Source organism: Mandrillus leucophaeus, unplaced genomic scaffold (assembly GCF_000951045.1).
Source record: "Mandrillus leucophaeus isolate KB7577 unplaced genomic scaffold, Mleu.le_1.0 Scaffold79, whole genome shotgun sequence".
Taxonomy (NCBI): Eukaryota; Metazoa; Chordata; class Mammalia; order Primates; family Cercopithecidae; genus Mandrillus; species Mandrillus leucophaeus.
Window position 1 is genome coordinate 2,258,141 of NW_012108585.1, and position 23,581 is coordinate 2,281,721.

Sequence of the window (23,581 nt, forward strand, 5' to 3'; positions counted from 1 at the left end):
TGTGTAGCACTTAAAACACTGCCCGGCACCAGCTCTGTGGAGTGCTAGCTATTACAGCACTCATTATTATTTCATAATTTCATAGACAAGTGAGGCAAGCGGCTCACAAGGAGTCCTGTCACTCCATCCCGTCCTAATGAGCAGGTTTCAAAATGACTCGTAAAACGCACCTGTAGCAGCCATGGCCATCATTGCTTCCCTCCCTGTTTTCCACTCGCTCAGTGGCCTGCTCCCCACTCAGCAGACGGCCCCTTGCCCAGGACTGCTCCCACCTCTACTTCCCAATGGTGAGTTTTCTGTGTGGGCCCCCAGTAGCACCCAGGGTCCTCTCAGGGACTGCTTAATTCCCAGCGTATGCTTCCTTCTCTTCTGACAGGTGACAGCTTGGAGGCCTTAGAGTCCTTCACATTACAAAATCCCTGAAAAGCTGAGACACCCAAAGCCACACTTGGTATTATACATAACACCGAGCTAACGGAGCACAGAAGCCGCTGGGGTCAGGACAAGCTATTACACACACCTGTTATTCTCACGGAAGCTAAGCAGGCCTTGGCTGAGTCTTTATCTCGTAGTTGCAGCCAGGAGGCCAACCGGCGCAGTCCGGTGCAAAGGGAGACAACGTGCCCGCTTACCTGAATGAGGTACAGCAGTGCCTCCTGGAGCTGGACCTTGGTGAGTGGGCTGCTGCTGATCACGGAGGGCTCCGGGCCCTGTATGGGCAGGAGGAGGCTGGTGGCGGCAGCAGGTGGCTCCTGGCCTCCCACAGGCAAGGGGCCGCTCTCCCTTTCCTTTGGCGGGACAGAAGTGGGCTGTGCGAACACCATGGGGGACATGAGCAGAGAAGGAGCTGCTGTAGCAGGGATGCGCCGAGGTGAGATGACCTGCTCACAGGAAATACACAGAGGGCGTGGCTCAGGAACAGCTCACGGCATCGCAGCAAATACACACAGAGGGCAGGGCTCAGGAGTAGCTCATGGCATGACAGCTTGCAGCGGCAAATACAGGTGGTCTAAGCATGCCCTGTCCACAGCTTCCCTAGCTGAGAAGTCTACGGGTAACTGATTCTTGTTCCACTCTCCGTGCACCTTCCTTTGGCATCACTGAGCAGCTCTGGTATCGTCTGCTGTGGCGGCTGCTCCCACTGCATATGAAGCCTGGCCTCTGGGTGACAGCTTATTTTTCAGGCTACTAGTATCTGGCAAGTGCATTTAGACTACTGACCTTTTCCTTAGACCTGGCTGTCCATGACTCTGACCTAAAGGTCTCACAACCTGTGTGACCTGCCACCCTTGTTAGGGGCCTACCCATTTCCCCTCCTGACCCCGGAGCACCGGAGGCACTGTGAGAGCAAGTCCCCTCCTCCTGCGGCCTTGCTCGCTTCTCACCGGGAGGGAGAGTGACGTGTGGGTTCCTGGGTCCTTCCCCTACACGGCCCGCCCGCCTGCCTGCAGAGAGCCCGCGGCTTCCGCGTCTGCAGCTGATGTGTTTGGGGTGACCAGGCTGCCTGTGGCTCAGCCCTGCCAGGGCCTGTGTGGTGAGTCTAACTCCCTTGGCAAACAGACCTGAAACCAAGTTTTCTAACAGCCCTTTCAGTTATGCAAGTGACATTTTGATCCTAATCTGACTGACTCCTACAGCTATCATTTGCTTCTAACTCAGGGAAGAAAAAGAATGTTATTTCTCAGCCTCCGAACTCCCCAAAAGAACTCCTAAGAGGGAGGCACGGAGGCCGGCAAGCTAGAAGGTGCTGTAATTTTATCATCAGTCCCTCAGCACCTCTTTGAGCAGAAGCTGGCCTAGAGGAAGGCAGGCTGTCTCTTTTAACTTGTCCCTACGTGACATTCCGAGGAGCGGCGCTGAGCAGTGGTGCTCCCGGAGGAGGAGTCAGGCATTCTGAGCACAGCGTGGGCTGCTGCAATGCTTGCCTTTCTCACTTGGCTCTTGATATTTGTGAGTACTGAAAAGTCAAAGGAGTTGTACATCAGAAATTTAAGTCAGACTATATTCACCCCATTCTTCTCATTCTAAATCATCAAAGAGAGAAAAAGCAGACATTTTTAAAAGACGGACAATAACACTGAAATGAGGGGGAGTGGGAGTTACAAATATTGTTCCTAGAGCAGTCAGTACTCAGATTTGGGATGTTAATAAATAAGAAATGAGAACACTTGGACTCAGGGGCTCACAAAGACTTTTGGTCCATGCCTAAGATCTTTGTTTTCAGAAAACTGAATTTTTTGTTTTGCGACAGGGTCTCACTCTATTGCCCAGGCTGGAATGCAGTGGTGCGAACATGGTTGACTGCAGCCTCAACCTCTTGGGCTCAAGCAATCTTCCCACTTCAGCCTCCCAAGTAGCTGGGACCACAGAGGCGTGCCACCACACCCAGCTAATTAAAAACAGAAAATTCTTGTAGAGACAGGGTCTCACTATGTTGCCCAGGCTGGTCTGAAACTCCTGGGTTCAAGTGATTCTCCCATCTTAACCTCCCAAAGTGCTAGGATTATAGGCATGAGTCACCATGCCCAGCCAAAAGTGAAAGATTTTTGAGAAACTGTTATAAATTACATAACAGGCCAGGTGCAGTGGCTCACGACTGTAATCCCAGCACTTTGGGAGCCCAAGGTGGGTGGATCACCTGAGGTCAAGAGGTCGAGACCAGCTTGGCCAACATGGTGACACCCCATCTCTACTAAAAAAACACAAAGAATTAGCCGGGTGTGGTGGCAGGTGCCTGTAATCCCTGCGACTCAGGAGGCTGAGGCAGGAGAATCACTTGAACCCAGGAGGTGGAGGTTACAGTGAGCCGAGATCGCACAATTGTACTCCAGCCTGGCAACAAGAGTGAAACTCCATCTCAAAAAACAAAAAAAAAGGTATACAACAAAACATGACAAAGAGCCAGTGATTAGATATGTGATACACAGGGAGAACTTTCCGATTTTTAAACCCAATGTACTTTCAATGAATGTGTTCCAATCCAAAGGGAAAACAATTCAGTGTCAGATCTCCAGATGTTACCCACAGGCAGATGATCAATAGCTTGTGGTTTCCTCACTGTCCGAAGTCAGTGATAGACATGGAGAAGCATCTTCCCCAGAGGACAGAATATTTCTAAAAATGGTCATATTCTCCCTCTCTGGCAGTTTGTGTGGGGGGTGGAGGTGGGTGGCATGCGCATCTCTCCTGATCTTCAGTAGGCTATACTGACAATACAGAGAAGGATAAAAACAGGCTGCACCTTTAAGCAGGAAATATGCTATTTTTTGTTTATTTCAAGAACCTACAGCATGGGCTGTGGGTAGAGGTAAGGAGTCTGTTTTCTTCATCATTATGTACCCACATGTAGACAATGCCTGACACATAGTAAGTGCTCAAAAATATTTACTAAATAAGTGAATAAGCAATAATTTACTGTGGACTGAAAAACAAGAAGAGGTCAGATGCTTGGCATTCCAGATTGATTTCAAGGCAGATCATACTAAGTTCCTATAGTCAAAACTTAGGGTTTTCTCCCATGTCTGTGTTGGTCTTCAGACCTCCTAACATTATGAAGATTTAACTCTACAAGTAAATGCTCTCAAAAAGGTGGGGGGAAGTTCTCAGATTGTTAACCAAAGTGAAGATTCTCCTTCCAGGTAGAAAGTTCAGGCAATCAAGATGCATGGAGTGGCTTCCGGCAGCCTGCTCCAAACAGAAATGGGCGTGGCACGCTGGTCCCTAGAGCACAGAAGTGGACTCTGAATTTCACTGCATTATAGTAATACCTTTTCCTTTGTCTTTTTTTTTCTTAACACACAGGGCCTCGGTCTGCCACCCAGGCTGGAGTGCAGTGGCACGATCATGGCTCACTGTAACCTCCGCCTCTTGAGCTCAAGGGAATCTCCTACCTCAGCCTCCCGAGTAGCTGGGGCTATAGGCCTGTGACACCAAGCCCGGCTAAGTTTTGTTTTTTTAGAGACAGGGTCTGGCTATGCTGCCCAGGCTGTTTTATTTTGCCCCGGTACAGATTTACCTGGAAAAGAGGAGTCTGCTGTTCTGTGCTGGATGTCTTGTTGATCCAGGATTCCAGGGGTTTCCCTGTTCCAGAGCTCTGAGTGAGCACAGGAAACTTAGCGGCCAAGGCCGGCCGGTTAGAGGCATGCAACTGCTGCTCCTGCTGCACAATCTGAAGCTTCTTCAGCAGCTCTTGAGGGGAGATCACTCCAGAGCTGCCAGTCTGATTACCAGAGATGGGGAGCATTTGTCTTGGGAGTGTGGACTGTTCTCTTCCATGAGCCTGACGTCCTACCGTGTGAGGTGGAAGGGAGCCATTGAAATAGGCCTGTGGTGGCTGAGTCAGACCCTTTCCTGGAGCCGCAGGGGTGACAGAAGTGGGAGCTCTGCTGCGGTTCAGGGCAGCTGAGCCAGCAGGTGCTGGTGTACTAGGGTCACACTTGTTTGCTGTCCCTGGGATACTCTGAAGTTTCTCGAACAGGTTCTGAGTTCTCGAAGCATTTTGTACACCACGAGAAATCCCACCATTGTGAGGAGACCCTGGCTGGACGGGTCCTGTAAAAACTTCTCGCACAGAAGGGGTACTGCCGTTTTCACACGGCCGGTTTTCAGGCAGCTCTGACAATGGGTGGAGGTCTGCGCTCCTGACCATGAGTTTCTGAATGGCTGGACAGAGCTGCTTCTCGATAGAGGGTGAGTGTCTTTTGGGTTCCTCATAGGACAGGGAGCGTACAACCCCCTGCCTAATTGGAAGCTTCTCTTGCTGCTGCTGCTGCTGCTGCTGCTGCTGCTGCTGGAGAGTCTGTGGAGGCTCCACAGTTTCCTGACATGTAGCTTTGTCCTGCTTCCTAAACAGAGCTGTCAAGGATAAGTGTTGGGGTTCAGGGTCTAAGGTCTGGAAAAAATAAAGAGATCTGACATGAGTCTACAAACAATTTGGTTATATAAGGGAGCACTATGAAACATAACTTATCTGATGACTTATTCTATCTACAAAGGATTACAGAGAATGAAAAACTTATCATCAACTTTAAAGACCCCCTTTTTAATGTCAAAAATTTTCACATCATGATCCCGTACACCCCCAAAACAGTTGTTATATTTTACTATCTGTTGACTGATAAAATAGCTATAAGGTCTTCAAGGGCCTGGGGTTTCACAGATTGGGAACCACCTTGGTAGGAAATTATGTGCACTAAAAAAATAAACAATCTCTTTAATAGGAAGTCCATCTAAGCCTGCAGAGTAATATGAGAATATAAAGGCATATAAGAATTTCAGAATTTCTAGTAGTTGTTCACAGGATTATGGAAATCTAGGGCTGGAAAGAAACGGAAGACTTTTAATCTAACTTGATCCTTTCAAATATATACCAGTAGGATTTAAAAAGTCCTTGGATACATAAAATCTACCTTGGCCCAGCCAGTTACAAAGCTACTTCCTTCCTGCTTTTTACTTATGTTGCTTTCTGCATTGCTGCACTGAGAAAACAGGAGGCCAGGCACAGTGGCTCATGCCTGTAATTCTTGCACTTTGGGAGGCCAAGGCAGGCAGACTGCTTGAGCTAAGGAGTTCAAGACCAGCCTGGGCAACATGGCGAAACCCCATCTCTACAAAAAATACAGAAATTGCCGGCTGTGGCAGCACACGCCTGTAGTCCCAGCTACTCGGGAGGCTGAGGTGGGAGGATTGCTTGAGCCCAGGAGACAGAGGTGCAGTGAGCTGAGATGGTGCCACTGCACTCCAGCCCGGGTAACAGGAATGAAACCCTGTCTCAAAAAAAAAAAAAAAGGAAAAGAAAACACGAGCTTCATTTTAAAGTCAATATATTCAGGTCTTGCTATCAAAATATAATAAAAACTTTCCATGGAAAACAAGCAATAAAAAGCAAGCTAAAAATTAGATTTCTTCTCTTTAAAAATTCAATATAAGATTTTCATTACTAGTCTTTATGTCTTTTGGCTCCATGTTCATTTTCAAAATTGATTTAAACTAATTCCTTTAAGAAAATCTTTTTAATTAGTCATAGTCGTGATAAAATGACACAGCAATATTATATTTACAATCATTAATGGGACCTGCAGATTGACAATTTTTGTCACTGCTGTACTATTCTGAAATATATATATATACACACACACACACACAAATACAAAAGTTGCTGTAATATTTCTAATTTAGATTGCAAATACAGTGACAAGTCATCATGTCTGAAGAGGAATTTTATACCACTCCTTTGGACTCTGAGCTCTCTGCAGCAGCTACCCCCATCTATTGTGCTAGCACTGCATCTGGCACAGAGGAGGTGCTCAGAAGTGTTCAACTCAATTTTGTTGCCTTGGTTGTTGTTCTCTTAGGTGGCCTAGGGAAACCACCCACCCCAGAAGAATATGGACCCAATGTTTCTGTCATCTCTGACAATGTTATTAGTTTTCTAGGGTGTTTTTTTTGTTTGTTTTTGTTTTCTGAGACATGGTCTTGCTTTCTTGCCCAGGGTAGAGTGCAGTGGCACATCTCATAGCTCACTGTAGCCTCAGACTCCTGAGCTCAAGTGATCCTCCCGCCTCAGCCTCCAGAGTAGCTAGGACTATAGGTGCACGCCATCATGCCGGGCTAATTTTATTGTAGAGATGGAGTCTCACTATGTTGCCCAGGCTGCTCTCAAACTTCTGGCCTCAAGTGATCCTCTTGCCTCAGCCTCCCAAAGTGCTGGGATTACAGGCTTGAGCCACTGTGCATTGTTTTTTAAAAAATACATTATCTTTTAAGGAGTTCAAGTTCACAAGAGATTAGCAAAGAATGTGGTATATGCCAAAAGTAAAAACTTTAACCCTCTTCTAAGAAGAGTAAGTTATTAATAATGAAAAAATCTGTATTTTGAAATCCCTCTTTCCTGGGTTTATCTGAAAGCATTCTTCAACAACACCAGGCCCTCCCCTGACTATATTCTGGGTCAAAGTTCTTTAAGAATTCTAGAGACACACTGAATACGACAAGCAGAGGACTCCGTACCTGGTTGGGCTGAGGTATACGCTGTTGCTGGTTTTCACTGGGTTTCACTGGAATTGGTTTGATGAGATTGGGATTGTCATAGATGGCAGAGGAACTGGTTATCTTTTTTGGCTCAGAACAGGTTTTACACTGAAACAGAAAAAAAAATCACCTCGTTTTTGGCTTAGAAAAGATTTAGTCTTTTTAAAAGACTACCTTTTTACTTCTTATCTAATTTGTAGATGGCTGTGTTTTTGATAAATTTTCATGCACAAAACAAAATCTCTTAAATTTCTCTAACAGCTGTGTTTGAGTATAAATCAAGTTCAAATTTAATTTTTCTTAGTTGGACAATTCAGTGCTCTAAATAATACTAACACCACCAGCCTCCAGGACCAGGGGTTCTTAGACACCTGTATAATTGAAAGGTTCTATGCTTAATATATCGACTATACATTTAAATATATGTAGTCTAATGCCTTTCAATGATAAACAAATATAGAAACCATTCCTTAAATAACATGTCTGGACAATTTAAGCAGTTGACTTAAAACTGGAGAGTAACAAAGCAACTAAACCTTTTTTGATCTACAAACCAAAAAGCTGACTCAAACCACTGATTTAAAAATTACTAACATCATCTTTATTTAATAAATGACTCCTTGCATAAACAGAATAATTCAAATCTGAGCGTTCTGAGCCACTTACTACAAATTAGAATTTTGTAGAGAAAGAGACAAGAGATAAATCTCATCATTTCCAACACTGACTCATTATCAAATATTAATCTAACCAACCATGCAATTGCTAACACAGTAGGATTCATAACAAAAAGAGCATGGCAATGATACTGGTGTCTAGTTTGTGAAAACACTAAATAAAACAATATAAAATGCTGCTTTCTGTACTACAGACTCTCCGAAGCATCATTAGTTTCCACTGTACAACCAAGGCCTCAGGCCCCAAATTATTCCACACTGTACCTGACATGAAATGAGATATAAACACAATCTTGTCCCTCAGGAACCCAACATTCCCAATGTATTTTACAGTTATCAATGTGTATTTTCTAATCCAGCAATCTAGGGGTGTGGCATCTATTACCACTATATGCACGGTGAGGTTAACCATACAAAACATTGATCATTTTCTTCCGGGCATTCCATCAATAATTTCTATATTCAGCACAAGTATTATGTGGGATGCGAAATCACCTTATAAGTCATCGAGTGTTCTTTCCAATTCTTCTTAGGTGAATGATGGTATGGGCTGCACGGACCAACTGGCCTGGCTTTCCCAACTCATGGAGAACCAAGACAAGACAAGAATACAGGCTAAGATGTAATCCCTTACACAATTCTGGCATGAAAAGCCTTGCTATTTAAAAGAACGTGAATGCTTACTTTCTTTGAATGACCCTTTCTGTATTTCTTCTTTTTCTATGTTCAGAAACACTGAATATCCGGCAAAGAAAAGCCGATTTTTCCCAGCTTCCCTCTGCCCATATCCATTGGGCTAAGAGGCTGCTTTGTCTGTTAATGCGCGTAACCCTGATAGCTTTTCCTAGTTAAAATGTATCTCCAGAAGCTGTTTTCTGTGTCACTACAACTGTCTACCCACAAAGCCTTGCTTTTATGTAACAATTGCTCCCTCTTATCAGAGTGCTCAGAATTAATCATCCACCTCAGTAGTTTGTAGCTCATTTTCCAGTTGTTTAGTTTTCTATGCTTTTCCCGACCCAAATATCTTTAAAATCCTGGGGGAAAAACAGTTTCTGAAAAAGTATATAATGGACCCAAATATCTTTAAAATCCTGGGGGAAAAACAGTTTCGCCCAGGCTGGAGAGCAGTGGCACGATCTCGGCTCACTGCAAGCTCCGCCTCCTGGGTTCACGCCATTCTCCCGCCTCAGCCTCCCGAGTAGCTGGGACTACAGGCGCCCACCACCACGCCCGGCTAATTTTTTGTATGTGTAGTAGAGACGGGGTTTCACCGTGTTAGCCAGGATGGTCTCGATCTCCTGACCTCGTGATCTGCCCGCCTCGGCCTCCCAAAGTGCAGGGATTACAGGCGTGAGCCACCGCGCCCGGCAAGGCATTTCTTTAAAACCTCAAAAACTTCCTCTGTTGGACGCTGAGGTTAAAATACAATAAAACCTCAAAAAGTATGTCATATAATCCAGTTTTAATCACACACAAATACATACATACATAAACATATGTATTTATGCCAAGAGAGACGTCTGAAACAAAATACAATAAAAGTGTAAAAAGTTTCTACCTTTGGGTTATAGGATTATTGGTGATTTTTCTTTTTATATTCTGTTGAATTTTATCATTCAACAAAAAAATTTCTGTAATTTCATAAATAACTCACAGCTATATCCAGAAAAGAGCCATTAATTATTGTCTTAAACCACAAAACACAAGTAGTCCACTTCTGAATACTCCAAGCCTAACTATGCAGTCTGTAGATCATTTCTGGTCCTGACTCTTGTTCTTACTAAAATTTGGTTATTTTATTGTTCACTTGCATCTCAACTAGAAATTGAATAGGGTGGATATAAAAAGAGATTAAATGCAAATTAGTATCTTTGCTACTTTAAAGCAGATTCACAGAAAGTTTTTTCTCAAAAGAGAATGCACAAAATTTCGGCCAAAATAAGTTTTCAAATTATTTTATTAACCTCCTGTAAACTAGACAGACTTCACTTTATCAGTATCATGTATACTGAGAGCTCGACATTTTTCCTGCTTCCACTTCTTGGGATGTTCACAACTTTAAGAATTTAGAGAGACTTAAATATAAGGCCTGAAACTATAAACCTACTGGAAGAAAACAGGAGAAAAGCTTCCTAACATCGGTCTGGGCAATGATTTTTTTGATGTGACCCTAAGGATAGGCAACAAAAGCAAAAGAGACAAATGAGATTACATCCAACCAAAAGGCTTTTGCACAGCAAAGGGAACAACAGAGTGAAGAGATGACCTACGGAGCGGAGGAAAATACCTGCACACCATACATACGATAAAAGATTAATGTCCAAAATATATAAGGATCTCAAACAACTCAACAGGAGGAAAAGAAAACAAATGTTCTGATCAAAAAATAGACAAAGGGCCTGAGTGGACTTTTTCAAAAGAAGACATACATGTGGCCAACAGGTATATGAAAAATGCTCGACATCACTAATCATCAGGGAAATGCAAATTAAAACCACAGTGAGAGATCACCTCAAACCTGGTAGAATGTCTACCATCCAAAAGGCAAAACGTAAGTGTTGGCAAGGATGTACAGAAAAGGAAATCCTTGAATACTGTTGATGGGAATATTAGTTGCAAAGCTACTATGGAAAATAGTACGTTGGGCTAGGCACAGTGGCTCACACCTGTAATCCCAGCACTTTGGGAGGCCGAGGCGGGCAGATCACGGGGTCAGGAGATGGAGACCATCCTGGCTAACAGGGTGAAACCCCGTCTCTACTAAAAATACAAAAAAAATTAGCTGGGCGTGGTGGCGGGCGCCTGTAGTCCCAGCTACTCCGGAGGCTGAGGCAGGAGAATGGCGTGAACCCGGGAGGCGGAGCTTGCAGTGAGCTGAGATCCGGCCACTGCACTCCAGCCTGGACGACAGAGCGAGACTCCGTCTCAAAAAAAAAAAAAAAAAAAAAAAAGTATGTTGTCCCCTCAAAACATTAGAAATAGAACTACCACATGATCAAAGAATTCCATTTCTGGGTATATATCCCAGGAAAATGAAATCAGTATGTTGAAGAGATAGCTGCATTCCTGTGTTCACCGCAACATTATAACAGCCAATAGATGGAATAAACCTAAGTGTCCATCAAGGAATGAATGGATAAAGAAAACGTGGTATATAAACACAATGGAATACTATTCAGCCTTTAAAAAGAAGGAAATTCTGTCATTTGCAACAACATGGACGAACCTGGAGGACATTATATTAGGTGAAATAAACCAGGCACAGAAAGGCAAATATTGTATGATTTCACTCCCACGTGAAATCCAGAGAAGCTGAACCCATTGAAGCACAGTAGGCTGGTAGTTGCCGGAGGCTGGGGGTAGGAGGATTTTGGAGATGTTGGTCAAAGGATAGAAACTTTCAATCTGACAGGAGGAATAAGTTCAGGAGATTTATTGTACATCATGATGACTTTAGTTAGTACTAATATATTGCATACTGAAAGTTGCTAAAAAAGTAGATTTTAACTATTTTTACCACACAAAAATGATAAATGTATGAGGTAATACATGTGTTAATTAGCTTGATTTAGGCATCCTATAAGATACATGCATATCAAAATATCACATTGTATACCATAAATATATACAATTTTAATTTTTGATTAAAAATAATTTAAAAAATAAAACTTCAAAAAAAGTAAGTCTAGCATTGAAAAGCATCTCCGAAGTCTTTTAGTTTAATAGTTATCCAACACAAGCCAAATTATTTTATCATATCACCAATAGGTTCAATCTCTTCTTGAACACTGTAAGCAACGGAGACTCACTTCCCAACAATAACTCTGAAGGAAAATTCTGTTTTCCTTCTCTCACCACCTCTCCGTTTCACCCCTTTCTTCTATCTCAGAACCACTCTCCTCAGGGTCTCCACGTTTTCTGAAATATCTGTGTGTGAGTGCAGAGACAACACGAATGTAAGAAGGCGATGGAATGCTCCTTCCAAACATAAGGCCCTGGTAGCTAGCAGGGCACATGCACACCTAGTTAGGCAGGCCAAAAATACGGTGATGGAAAAAGAACATCTGAAACGGGCCCTGAAAGACTGATCATATTTTGATGGTTGCAGAAGGGGAGGGAACAGTATGAGAAAAACCATGAAAGCACTCTCAGGAAGCAACATGGGTATTCTGTTTGGCAGGAGCTCCAAATATTGGTAGAGGGTAGTAGGGTTAGAAGAATGATCTAGGCCATCTTAGGGAAGGCTTGAAGACTCCAAGGGTTCCTGTACTGCGCAATGACAAACCAAGAAAAATGTAGACTAGGAAAGTAGCATAATCATGCAGGTGTCCTGGCACACTGTATCACAACATCTGGCTGTTAATGGAAGAAGAAATAATTTCCTCTACTATTTATCTCACAGTTGGAGCAATTGACATTACACATATAACAACATGTATTTGATTTTTACAGAAAAGCATCGTCTACACAGGAATCAAGTGTCTGCATGTCAACATTATAACAAATCTGTGAGGGCATAAAGATGAACAGAACATTGTTTTAACTTCAACCAGTTTACAGTGTACTGGGAGAAGCTGACTTAATGTAATAAATGAGGAAGAACAAAATAAGTTTTAAATAGTAATAGACTGAGTTCACATGGAAGAGTAATTAATTTGACTGAAGAGATCTGGGAAAACTCCACGTAAAAAGTGTCATTTTTACTGAGCCTTAAAGGATATGTAAATTCTGAAGGGTAAATAAAATAAGGGGAAAAATATTCCAAGACACAGGCACAGTATAAAGTGATGGCCTAAATTAAATCTCCAGAACCGTGTATGAGTGTTCCTGAGCGAGACAGAATGTGTGTGCCGTTCTTTTACGTGGTGGTCACTCCAGTGAGGCCAGAGGAGACCCAGGGGAGTCTCAGGAAAACAAAGTTGATTATACTCACAGGTCCTGGAGACGAGAGGCATGCCACGCTGCACAGGGCCACATGTGGAAGCCTCAGCAGCAAGGGGAAGGCGTAGGCAAAGCAGGGCACGGGAAACAGGTTAAGCCTGGCCAGTTTGAGAAACTCCAGCAGGCTCTGAACTGTGTGAGTGGCCCCTAGTTGCTGGGTACCCGGCCCTGGGATAATTAAGGCAGAGGAATATTATACAGACCAGAGAGGAGATATGTATCGCTCAAGACTGGTGAGTGTACGTATTAAAGGTGTGCTCCCGGCCAAGCCCTTTGCGATCTCTGAAAACTGGCTGCTCCTAGGAGCGGCGGCCTCCCCAGCCAGAAAGGATTTGAGATATCAAAGCATTATAACACATAGAATATAAAAAACAGAAACAATACAAGGTATTTGTATGTTGAGAGGAGGAAGGGAAAGAAAGGAAAATAGTTGTGTTCAATATTTCTATTTATTATTTATTTGCCATTGTTGTGCTGTCTTCACAGAACATTAAGTTCCTAGAGGGCAGAAATGTCACCTTTTGAAGATTAATCTTTAGTATGCATAATATAGTATAATTAATGAGTATAACTATTTAATTATTCAACTAGTTGCCAAGTCATCATAATATATTTTAATGACTTTTGAAGAATTAAAAAAACACAAAATGAGTATAGAAATAGTTGTTAGTGTCTGAAGCGGAGATTGAGGCATCTCTGTCCAGGCCACACAATAGAAGGAGAATTAAACTGTGGCTCATTCACATTCATATTCCTTCCTTCATTCAACAGCCATTATTCAGCACTCATCATGTGCTAAGTACTTTGAAGACAACAAGGGATATAAAGATAAATAAAGGACGTTCTTTGTACTCAAGAAGCTCACAGTCAAGGCAAAGCATGCTAAAGAAACTTGTTCAACTGCTCTTATGTGCCACTTCATTCAGGATTTTTCTGATTGCTTCCTCGTGGCACCATTTGTTTTTCTACCTGGTCTCCCCTCACTCCCTCACTCACTTTCACTTTCTGTAAACTAAAAAGTTAGAGCTCAAGGTTTAATGAGATTCACGATCAACTCTTTGGGCAAGAATATTTCAAGATGGTGCTGTACATTTGACATCTTATCACATTAGGAAGCCAGAGTGTCTGGTTATCTAACTTTTAATGATGATAATCAATGGGGTTCAGGTGGAGGCAGACTGACGCTTCCACTGTCAAGTTTCTATCAGCCTTTTCCATAACATTAATATTACTGATGATCACTGCCTGAATCAATTATTTTAACTAGAGTGTCTTTAAGTTCTATGATTCCCTCCACATGCACCAGCTGGAATTCTTTGGTAGAGAAGAGCTCTCCCTCATTGACCAGGGCTGTGTGATTACTCTGAGATACAGTCCCTTTAGGGCAGGCAGGATAAAAGCTTAATTCATTCCCATTAATTACCAAGCTTCAGAGGAAGGGGTTGGTGCCTTAGCACCTTCAAAGGATGACTAATAATTATTCTGCTTGGTTTTATATGTTTGGTTTGCTTGCTCTCTTTCTCATTACCATGAACTCACAGATTTTTATACATTCAATGTGTTTTAATCCATTACAGTCATTCCTATTGATGTAAGAATTTGATGCTCTGGTCAGTGTCCTTGAAGCTGATTACTGTGCCCTTTCACATGACCCTATTGGTTTTACTATTCCAGACCTGGAATCAGAAATTTCTTTAAAGAGCCCTGACATCTTTTGGAAGGAAGTAATATTTAGAAATAACAATCTGGGTGATATAGATGCTTACTGCCACTTTTATTTTTATGTCCTTTCAGGGCAACAGTTAGAAACTCTATTTTTTGTTTCTATACCTAAGAAACAAAACATGAACTAATTCTGATATTTCCACTTAATCATATATAGTTTTAACTTATTAGATTTGATTTTTTTTCCCCTTACACTAAGGTTTTGGTTCCAACCACGTTTATCTAATTTCGTATTTGTTATACCCACAACAGTAGAAAAATTACAATGCCAACAGTAGAAAAATTAAAATGCCAACATTACTATAAACAATAAAACCAATGAATGAAGTTTATAATTTCTTGCGGTTCTTTTTGTCCTTAAAATATAACCCACTAAGAGTGTTCAGTTCAAGCAGCGGGTTTTGAAGTCACTCTAATTTTTTTCTAAGTAATTATATCATAATATGATATTCAGTTAGATATGTTTATTTCAGCTAGTTTCCAAATTCTATAATTTAAAAAAATTTTTATTTTTTGCCCATTTTTCTAGTGTTAATCTTGTACTTCTTAATTTTTAGGAGCTCTTCATAAAATAACCTTCCTGTTATTCTGGTGTAAACAATTTTTTTCTCAGTTGTTTTTGTATCTTTCTATTTGCTTGTGTTGTATTTAAACCTTGTAAAATGTTATTTTATTTTTATGTAGTTTAATTAATTGCTTTTGGGTTTTAAGGCATAACTGAAAGATTTCTCTTTTCCTAGATTATAAAGAAATCCATACAGATTTTCTTCTGGTACTTGAATCATCATATTTTACATTTAAATTTCTAATACATTTGGAATTTATCCTGGTGTATGTTGTAAGGTACAGACTCAATTTTGTATTTTCCCAAATGGCTACCATTTGCCCCAACACCATTTATTTAAAAATTCACTCAAATAGCTGACTTGAGATTATCATCTTTATCATATCCTAGATTTCATATACAACTGGATTTAATCCTAGACTTAGAATCTTAAATCTGTCCCCATTGGTCTATTGGGCTGTTAGGTATCAATACCATCAATACCATACTGTTTGAAATGTTTAGACTTCAATGTTTTAAAATCAGGGAGAGTTTGCTCCATCCCGCCTCATCTCCCCCATCTCCAACCCCTACTAATATCGCTCTTCTTTGCCAGGATTTTCCCAGCTATTCTTTCTTGCATATTTCTTCCCATGAGCCTTACAATCAACTTGTCTGGATCAGAGAGTAAGGGAGAAGTGGGGAGGGAGGTTGAAAAGAAACCAGTGGTATTTATTTAGTGATCACCTTAAATGTAGAGATTTTTTTTTAAGAGTTTTATGTTGAACCTTCTTATCCAACAATAGGGTGTATGTTTCCATTTGTTCAAGTCTATTTTTATGCCTTTCAGGAGTTTTTAAACATTTTCTTTATATAGGTTTTATCCATTTCTTGTGAATTTTATTGCAAACAATTTTATATTCATTTGTTGCTACTGTAAATTGGGGTCTTGTAGTAAGTCTTCTGTTTGTATATATGAAGGCTATTGACTTCTCAGGCTATTTTTTAATCCATCTAAAGGCAAACAGTTTCCTTTAGCTTTAGGACTAAAGGCAAATAAAGATTTTTTATTTGTAATATAATTTCATTTGGTGGAAGGAACAGCACCCACAGCACCTAGTGTTCCTAAACAAGAATATTCCCCCTGCAGAACTGAAGTGTGTATGCATCACAAGGAAGGGCAAACACTCACCTTTGTGTATTCGTCTTTGGCCTTGAGGAGCATTCGTAAAATATCTACTTCTTTGCCCTCTCCTGAATTGAGGATCATCGGGGAAATTCCTGCTCCAGTTCCCTGATGGGCTTTCAACTGTTCATACTGAGTTAGACTAGAAAAACAGAGGGGAAAGTCCAAACGAGAAAAACCAATTCAACACAGACAGTGTTTAAAACCATCCCAGTTCTCACCTAGGTGTTTTCAGCCTGTTACAACCATATTAGAAATAAGGCTGCTTAGGAATTTAAAGGAGAAAAATGAGAGTTGAGGTCCTGAATTCACTGACTACATAGATGAATCTAGGGTAGGGGTCAGCAAACCTGCAGGCCAAGTCCAGCCCACCACCTGTTTTTGTAAAGAAAGTCACAAACACAACCAAGCTCAACACAGCCATGCTCCTTTGTTTATGTCTTGTTTATGGCTGCTTTCGCATTACAAGGGCAGCCTTGTAATTGTAGTTGGAACAGAAATCCTATGGACTGCTAAGCCTAAAATACTCACTCTCTGGTCCCTTTGAGAAGAGTCTGCCAACTCCTCACATAGTGCATTCTAAAGGATGCTCTCATTAGTTGCTAAGGAAACCCAATTTAGAGTTCTGAAATACTGAGGAAAGTACCCCTGACTGTACAGACTGCCTTGAAGACAAGGCAAGCTTGATTCTGGCAACGCAAATCCTGTAGCTCTCTGGCCGTTTCAAAACATGGTAAAGATTCCATTCTAACTCGGAGAAGAAGGGCCATTTAAAAAACCATTTACAGCAATGAGGAGTTCTTCTGTTGCCTGGAAAGCAATACAGAGAGAGACCAGATTGCTCCTATATGCTGCTGGGTGATGCCGAGGAAAATGTACTTTCCCTTTATGTGCTGTGACTTTCAGCTCACATTCTTATTATTGCCATGAAGTTTATGGTAGCAAAGATGTGAGTACTTACTGAGAGACTTAATTCTAACTAGGGAGGGAGTCTGAATCCACACCAATCAGCTGCTTATTGCTAGTAAATAATCAATTTCCTGCCCGAGTTGTTAGGTAATTACTGCAGAATGCTGACAATTTTAACGTGGCCTCTTGGCTGAGCGACAGGGTATTTTTTAATCTCTGTATGAAATCCTACTATTACTATCCACTGCACAATTTACAGTAACACGAATGTTCTAGAACTAGTTGTTATGGTGGTAAATACCAGTCTGAATACACTTAATCACCATCTGCACCTTGAGCTAGTTACCTAAAGTTAGCTATCTCTAGCTAGCCTTTCAGGAATCTATCTTATTTCTTAAAAGGTGCTCCCTGTTTTTCATTTCTGTGAGGTCACTTTCTAGTCATTTCATTGCCCCAGGATTTAAAAGTGGGGACTGAGTCTTTTGCACACAGAGCTACAGTGTCATGTGGCAGCAGCCATCCCATGTGCTTGGCTGAGTCCAGTCCCAGGCTGTGACACAGCATGTGCAGGAAACTCATCTCACTCTGAGGCTCTTACCCATCCCCATAAATGGCAGGGAAATAACTGCCTCACAGTGAGCAGCCCTGGGCTCAGAAATTGATCAGTCAACCAATTGTAGAGCAGAGAGCAAGCCTCCTCTTCCAATGCAGTCAGGGAAGCCAAGAGTGGGACAGTCAGACAGCAATTTTAAAGCTGCCCAAAATGCAGAATGGGACCAATCACAAGGTATCACGAGATTAAAAGAAAGAGACCAGTAACAAGGAAGAGAGAGACGGTCGGCTGGTCACGAAGCTAACAGTAACTCAGCAATTTCTAAGGAAACTGAAAATAAAGACTACCTTAACTCAGTGTCTGAGACACGGGAGGAACTTCTGAGCTCCCACAAACACGCACACACAGTTAAAGGAAAGCACTTTGGGGAGGAAGGAGATGAAAGATTTTACGGAATCTGGAGCAGGCACTTAGGATGGCTCTGAATGTTCTTTTTACTGACAGGCATATTGATAACTTTTCAAAGCAAAAAACTGCTAATTTACAAATGAAAATATTAAAGAAAACTGCCATCTGGAACAATTCATATATATTTCACACACAGGAAAAAATGAATCATTCTAGATGATAAATATGACCTAGTGAAAATGTGGCAAGTTGTTTATGTCTATTTTTCATTTATTAATTAATACTAAATGTCTGCCTAACCACTGTGAAAAGGGCTGCTGTGGGAGATATATTCTGTTGAGTATAGTATAGTTACATACAGTTAGAAATACAAACAAAAGTACCAGGTCCTGAAAAATATTTAGCCATTTAGTACTTACTTTTTCATAAGCTCTGCAATTCTTTGGCATTCTTCCTTATCATAAAACCAAATTCCATAGATGGACACTGCAAAAAACACATCAAACAAATTATGAGCGTCTTCAAAACTACAAAATAGAAAAAAATCTCCTTTCCATCTTAAATACATAATAATCTATGTATTGAATTGATTCATTCAATAATTATTGAATAAATAAAAACAATCATTGGGGTTAAAGCTTAAAAATGCAGTGTCAAGCCAGGCACAGTGGCTCACACATGTAATCCCAGTACTTTGGGATCACCTGAGGTCAGGAGTTCAAGACCAGCCTGGCCAACATGGTGAAACCCCATCTCTACTAAAATACAAAAAAAAGTAGCCAGGCGTTGTGGCAGGTGCCCATAATCCAGCTACGCGGGATGCAGAGGCAGGAGAATCACTTGAACCTGGGAGGTGGAGGTTGCAGTGAGCCAAGATCGTGCCATTGGATTCCAGCCTGGGAGAAAAGAGCGACACTCTGTCTCAAAAAAAAAAAAAAAAAAAAGCATCGAAATTTAAGTCCACAGAGAAACCTGTGGCGGTTTTGTGCAAAGATACGTACCCACACATATCCAATAAACTGTGTTCTCCTTAAAAATATAGCACCTGAACACAACAGGCATTTGGTAAAATCTTCTTGAGCAAATGAATACAGATTGAAAATGAAATCACAATTTCTAAACTTCCTGGCTTCGAGATATCATTGTTTCCACACTCCATTTGCACATTCACAAACACATTTCATCTTTATTTTTAAATATTCAGAAACCTGATACTCAGATTATGCCTGGAAGCCTCCCTCCCCTTCTCCGTCTCTCAGGAACATGTTAACTGAAAAACTGGCTTTGTAAGCTGTTAGTTAGGGAGAGGCCACTGGAAAAAATAAAACTTAATAATAAATCTCTGGCTTCAAAATGGTACAGAAAATTTACACCTGCTGAAAGATTAGATATGACTATGATTTCATCACTTAGTAATGAAAGGAACTGTGACATAATATACCTGCTATTGATTCATTTAATAACGTTCAAATAAGTTGTACACTTTAGTACGTGCCTATCTATATCACTTTTATAGTAAAGGCTGAAACAGCTCCAAAAGACGTTTATAACTAACTAGTTGAGGATCTGATGGCATTAATCATCTAAGTAATATATTAACTACATACACATTTTAAAAATCTTCAGTGAAAATAGCAACAATATTATGATAGGGCAATGAAAACCAACAAAACATGTTTTTAAAAGGGAAAAAAGACTTCCAATTCAAACTTTCCAAACACGTAATTATATTAATAGTATTTTGCTGTTAAAACAGCTGTGATATTCTAACTACATCTTTTTTCTCCTCTTACCTGACCAATGTGTGGGCATGGAATTTCTGCTTCTCGTCAGTAATGATTCAGATATCAAAAGGTACAAGAAAGGTCTGCATAGTGCTATTTTAAGCAGGTATCTTAAAGAGGAACCTATGAATCTGAATTACTAACTTGCCAAAAGGTGGCAATAGGGCTTTAAACTTTGTTTTGCAATTATCGGTGTACCAGAAATCTTTTATCTTATCTTACCTACCTGCATGTGAAGTAGGGGGGAAGTAGGGGAAAAGATTCCAGCTTTTCCTTGAAGAGGACCATTTTACTCTCTTAGGTGAAAATACATACACATTTTCCTCCTTGGTACACTGACTTTTTTTTTTTTTTTTTTTAAAGAACATCTGAGTTCTGAAGCCCATGTGCTATGAGAGGTTTTACATCAAAACAAAACTCTTTTATCTCAAGATCACTGAATGTGTATCTTGAAACTTCATATTCAAGGTTGCTTCCAGTCCATCAACAGTAATTCCCTACTCTGATTCCCTACACAGATTCCCACACTAACCTGCCTACCCTCACGTTCTTGAAGTCAAAGCAGACTGGATCACTGACGTTCAATCACTTAATAAATCTGAATATGTTTGTGTGTCTTGGTGACTTTAACCTTAGTCACAAAACTAGAAGCCTGGTCTATTTTTTTGGTTACAGTGTAAGTTTTCTTTCCTTGAAGACTGACTTTTCCAAAACTATCAAAGGAGAAAGGTGGCAGTAAGGGAGAAAAATAGAGCATAACTCAGAAACACGAGGCCCAACGGCAGAGGAAAAGCCAGCCATTGTTGTCTCATGAGTAGCCTCTATTAATAGGAATATTTTGGGTATCTTGTGTTTGATGTTATACATTTGTGGCATTTGACATAAGGAATTAGGCTTTCGTAAGGGTGGGATGCCAAGAAAACTGTTGATACAAATAAAAAAACAGTCTGACATTGTCATTACCACGAGATAACTGAAATGCAGACTTAGGGAGGGAAAATGCCATGGAACATCTTTCAGATGTCAAAGCAAAATGAAGGAAAGACTGAGTCTGCAGTAATTATTGAAGACACTGTGAAGACTTCTTTAGGACCCAATCATTTATCTCCAAAGCAACATGGCTTTAAAAATTAAAATGAGATCATTTTGAGATAACTCTTTTGATCCCAGTTTAGTCTGGACAGAAAATTTAAATAGCCAAGGAGGAAAAAGAAACATTAACCAAGAGTTCTGGCTACCAAAAAGTGGCACCAAGATAAAATGCAGAACTGGGCCTAACTTTCTTCTCCCTAAAATAGTTTTGCAACTTGAGCTGCATTCCCCTGGGAAAGAGGCTGTGAATTCCATTAAAGTTCGCATTCCAACTGAAGTTTCCTGCCTCTTAGCCCTAAGGTCTACCAACCCCTGGACAAACCTATCACTCTTCCACACAAGAGGGTCTATCAAAGCAGTCTGTGGAGATATATAAAAGCCAGAGATCATCATGCCTTAGGGAGGTGATGAGCTGACAGGCTGACAGAAACCATGAAGTTCACATTTCAATCCAAGTTTTCCCGTAAAGCCACTGGGTGAGAGGCCCATCCCTACATAGGCAGGGAGCAGAGCAGGGAAGACAGAAAATACAAGGTTGAAAAGAATCAAGCAAGAAGGTGTTTTGTTTTGTTTTGTTTAGAATTCTAAAATTTAAAAGTAATTTTACTGTAACCTAAACTTGCAGCGATATGATATGGCCATGTAAACTTTTGTGGCACTGAAATGTTACTGCAGGAATGGCTTCTGGGTTTTAAAAAATTACAAGAGATCATGAGCAGGATAATTTTTTAGCTTTAAAAATCAACCAATTAATATACAACTGGAAATTCACAATGCTTCGAGCCTTTGTTCAGCCTGGTACGCCTGCATACCAGCCGCTTCCCAGCCACCTGTCTGCCGACACGGAGGTCAAGTTTAAGGGTACTTTGGTGCATGAAGCTCAACTCAACTATTTCTACATCTCTCCTGGAGGTAAGAAACCCTAAAGCGAAATAAAGAGTGGGAAGAACATGTGGAAATTTACTCTAAATATTCTAATACTTAGAATGTGACTGCCTCACTCTAAGAACTCATCTCTCCATATTTAATCAGGATTTACCACACACCGTTGTGAAATTTTGCCTATAACTGCACCATCCTGGTTTATGCCGTTCTTTGGAAATTCTCAATTGAAAAAAAGTGATGTTTGAGGCAAGAGGCAATGCAATACTGCCTTTACATAATAAAACACCAATCTTTTACTTTCCTTTTAACTCTGTCAGAAAGATCAAGGAGATCAAAATTTCCGTATTAGACTTCATGTCTGGATTTTGTAGGTCCACAAAGACAAGGCAGAGAGCAAGCTGATTATATTCAATAGTGGTGTTTTCTTTTTTAAATTTCTTCAGTGGAAAAATAAAAAGCTGGTCAAATTTTAAGAGGCTAGTTAAGAGGCCATTAAAGGTGGTATCAATGTCACTCAAATGCACATTTTCATTTGTAACCCTTTGATTCTTATTAGCATGGTGCATTGGTTCATTTTACATGTTCTTTGGGGATTTGCCTCATCTTGTTTATGTTCCTAATAAATACTTCTGTTCGATCTGTTCTTTTAAGATATTTATAATTTGTTTTATATTTTACCCAGATACCATACAACTCCAAATCATGAATGATAGCTTATAATTGTCTAATGAGGACATGTGATAATGTTTGTGTAAATTTTTAAAAGAAGATATATATCCATTCAATTAGCAAGTGGATGATAAACACATAATTACACGGGTAAAATTTAAATAGGCAGGACATCTGATTTGGTAATGCTCTTTCTAATATAATTTCACTAATTCCTCTCAAAAGGATAGGGAAATATGTTTTTCTTAGCATCCAGCAAGGAAAGCATTTAAGTTCCTTCTTTTTACTTGGAAAGCCATGGAAACAAGGGAGTGTTAAATTACACAAACCTCTTCTGGGCATCTAAGGATAAACCAAAAATTTAAAAATTCCTTCAAACTCCATTCCTTTCATGAAGTCTTTCTCAAAAGAGTAGAATAGTATTTTCAATGTAAGGATGGAGAACATCTAATCATATATTTGTGTAAACACTTGTTTCTGAGATTTCATTCAAATATAGTATTTCTTGATTTACTGTACCATTTATCTAGATCAAGCTTTAATAAATTTGGCCATCCTGATGATGACTACTTACTAGCATATGGTAGTACACATGCACACACAGTTACTAGGCATTTGAAAGACCACAAGATATTTAAAAAAAAAAAAACAGAAAAATAGAACCATGAAGTTTTAGAGCCAGAAGTCAGGTAAGAAGCATGCAGTTCAATAACCTATTTCCCTAATGAGGAATCTGTGGTCTAACAAGGCTAAACAAGCTAGCCAAAGTCATTTTTCTTGGTTTAATCTGTTTCCCCTAAAATATGCCCTCCTCCTAGCCTTTCAAATGAAATAGATGAAGCATTCAAATTTGTTGTTACATATTGGATTGAGTTCTAGGCTTGGTTATAAAAGACTGGAATTAGTCTTTTTAAACCAAAGTTCATGTGGAGTCTCTAAAGGAAAAAAAGAAGGATGGAATGAAGCGGGGGGGAGATCAGTGAGGAAGGGAGGGACGGAGGGGGAGAAAAAGAGAGAAAAGAAAGAGGAAGGGAATTAAGCTTTCTGGTAGTGGCAATGTTTTCACAGCAGTAAACACTCGAGCAGCAGTGACGCTGCCTGCGTGCTGGCATCCATAGATGGGAAACACAGGCTGTGTTTGGCCGGCTCTATGCGGATTCTGTACTTCTTCCCCAT

General features: G+C 40.6%; 2 protein-coding genes across 5 annotated transcripts in view; one reads left to right on the forward strand and one right to left on the reverse strand.

Moving 5' to 3' along the window:
• Positions 1 to 23,581, reverse strand: part of DCP1B (decapping mRNA 1B) — a 61,079-nt gene that overhangs the window by 5,839 nt on the left and 31,659 nt on the right. For both annotated transcript variants that reach the window (XM_011967157.1, XM_011967156.1), the window contains exons 4-8: positions 18,395 to 18,461; positions 16,112 to 16,247; positions 7,009 to 7,137; positions 4,016 to 4,891; positions 633 to 881 (exon numbers count right to left, since the gene is read on the reverse strand). In XM_011967157.1, coding sequence (XP_011822547.1) covers positions 633 to 881; positions 4,016 to 4,891; positions 7,009 to 7,137; positions 16,112 to 16,247; positions 18,395 to 18,461 — 1,457 coding nt within the window. The remainder of the gene's footprint in view (positions 1 to 632; positions 882 to 4,015; positions 4,892 to 7,008; positions 7,138 to 16,111; positions 16,248 to 18,394; positions 18,462 to 23,581) is intronic.
• The window catches only part of CACNA1C (calcium channel, voltage-dependent, L type, alpha 1C subunit), a 775,650-nt gene continuing 773,413 nt past the window's right edge, over positions 21,345 to 23,581 (forward strand). For all 3 annotated transcript variants that reach the window (XM_011967155.1, XM_011967154.1, XM_011967153.1), the window contains exon 1: positions 21,345 to 21,763. In XM_011967155.1, coding sequence (XP_011822545.1) covers positions 21,625 to 21,763 — 139 coding nt within the window. In that variant the 5' untranslated portion in view covers positions 21,345 to 21,624. The remainder of the gene's footprint in view (positions 21,764 to 23,581) is intronic.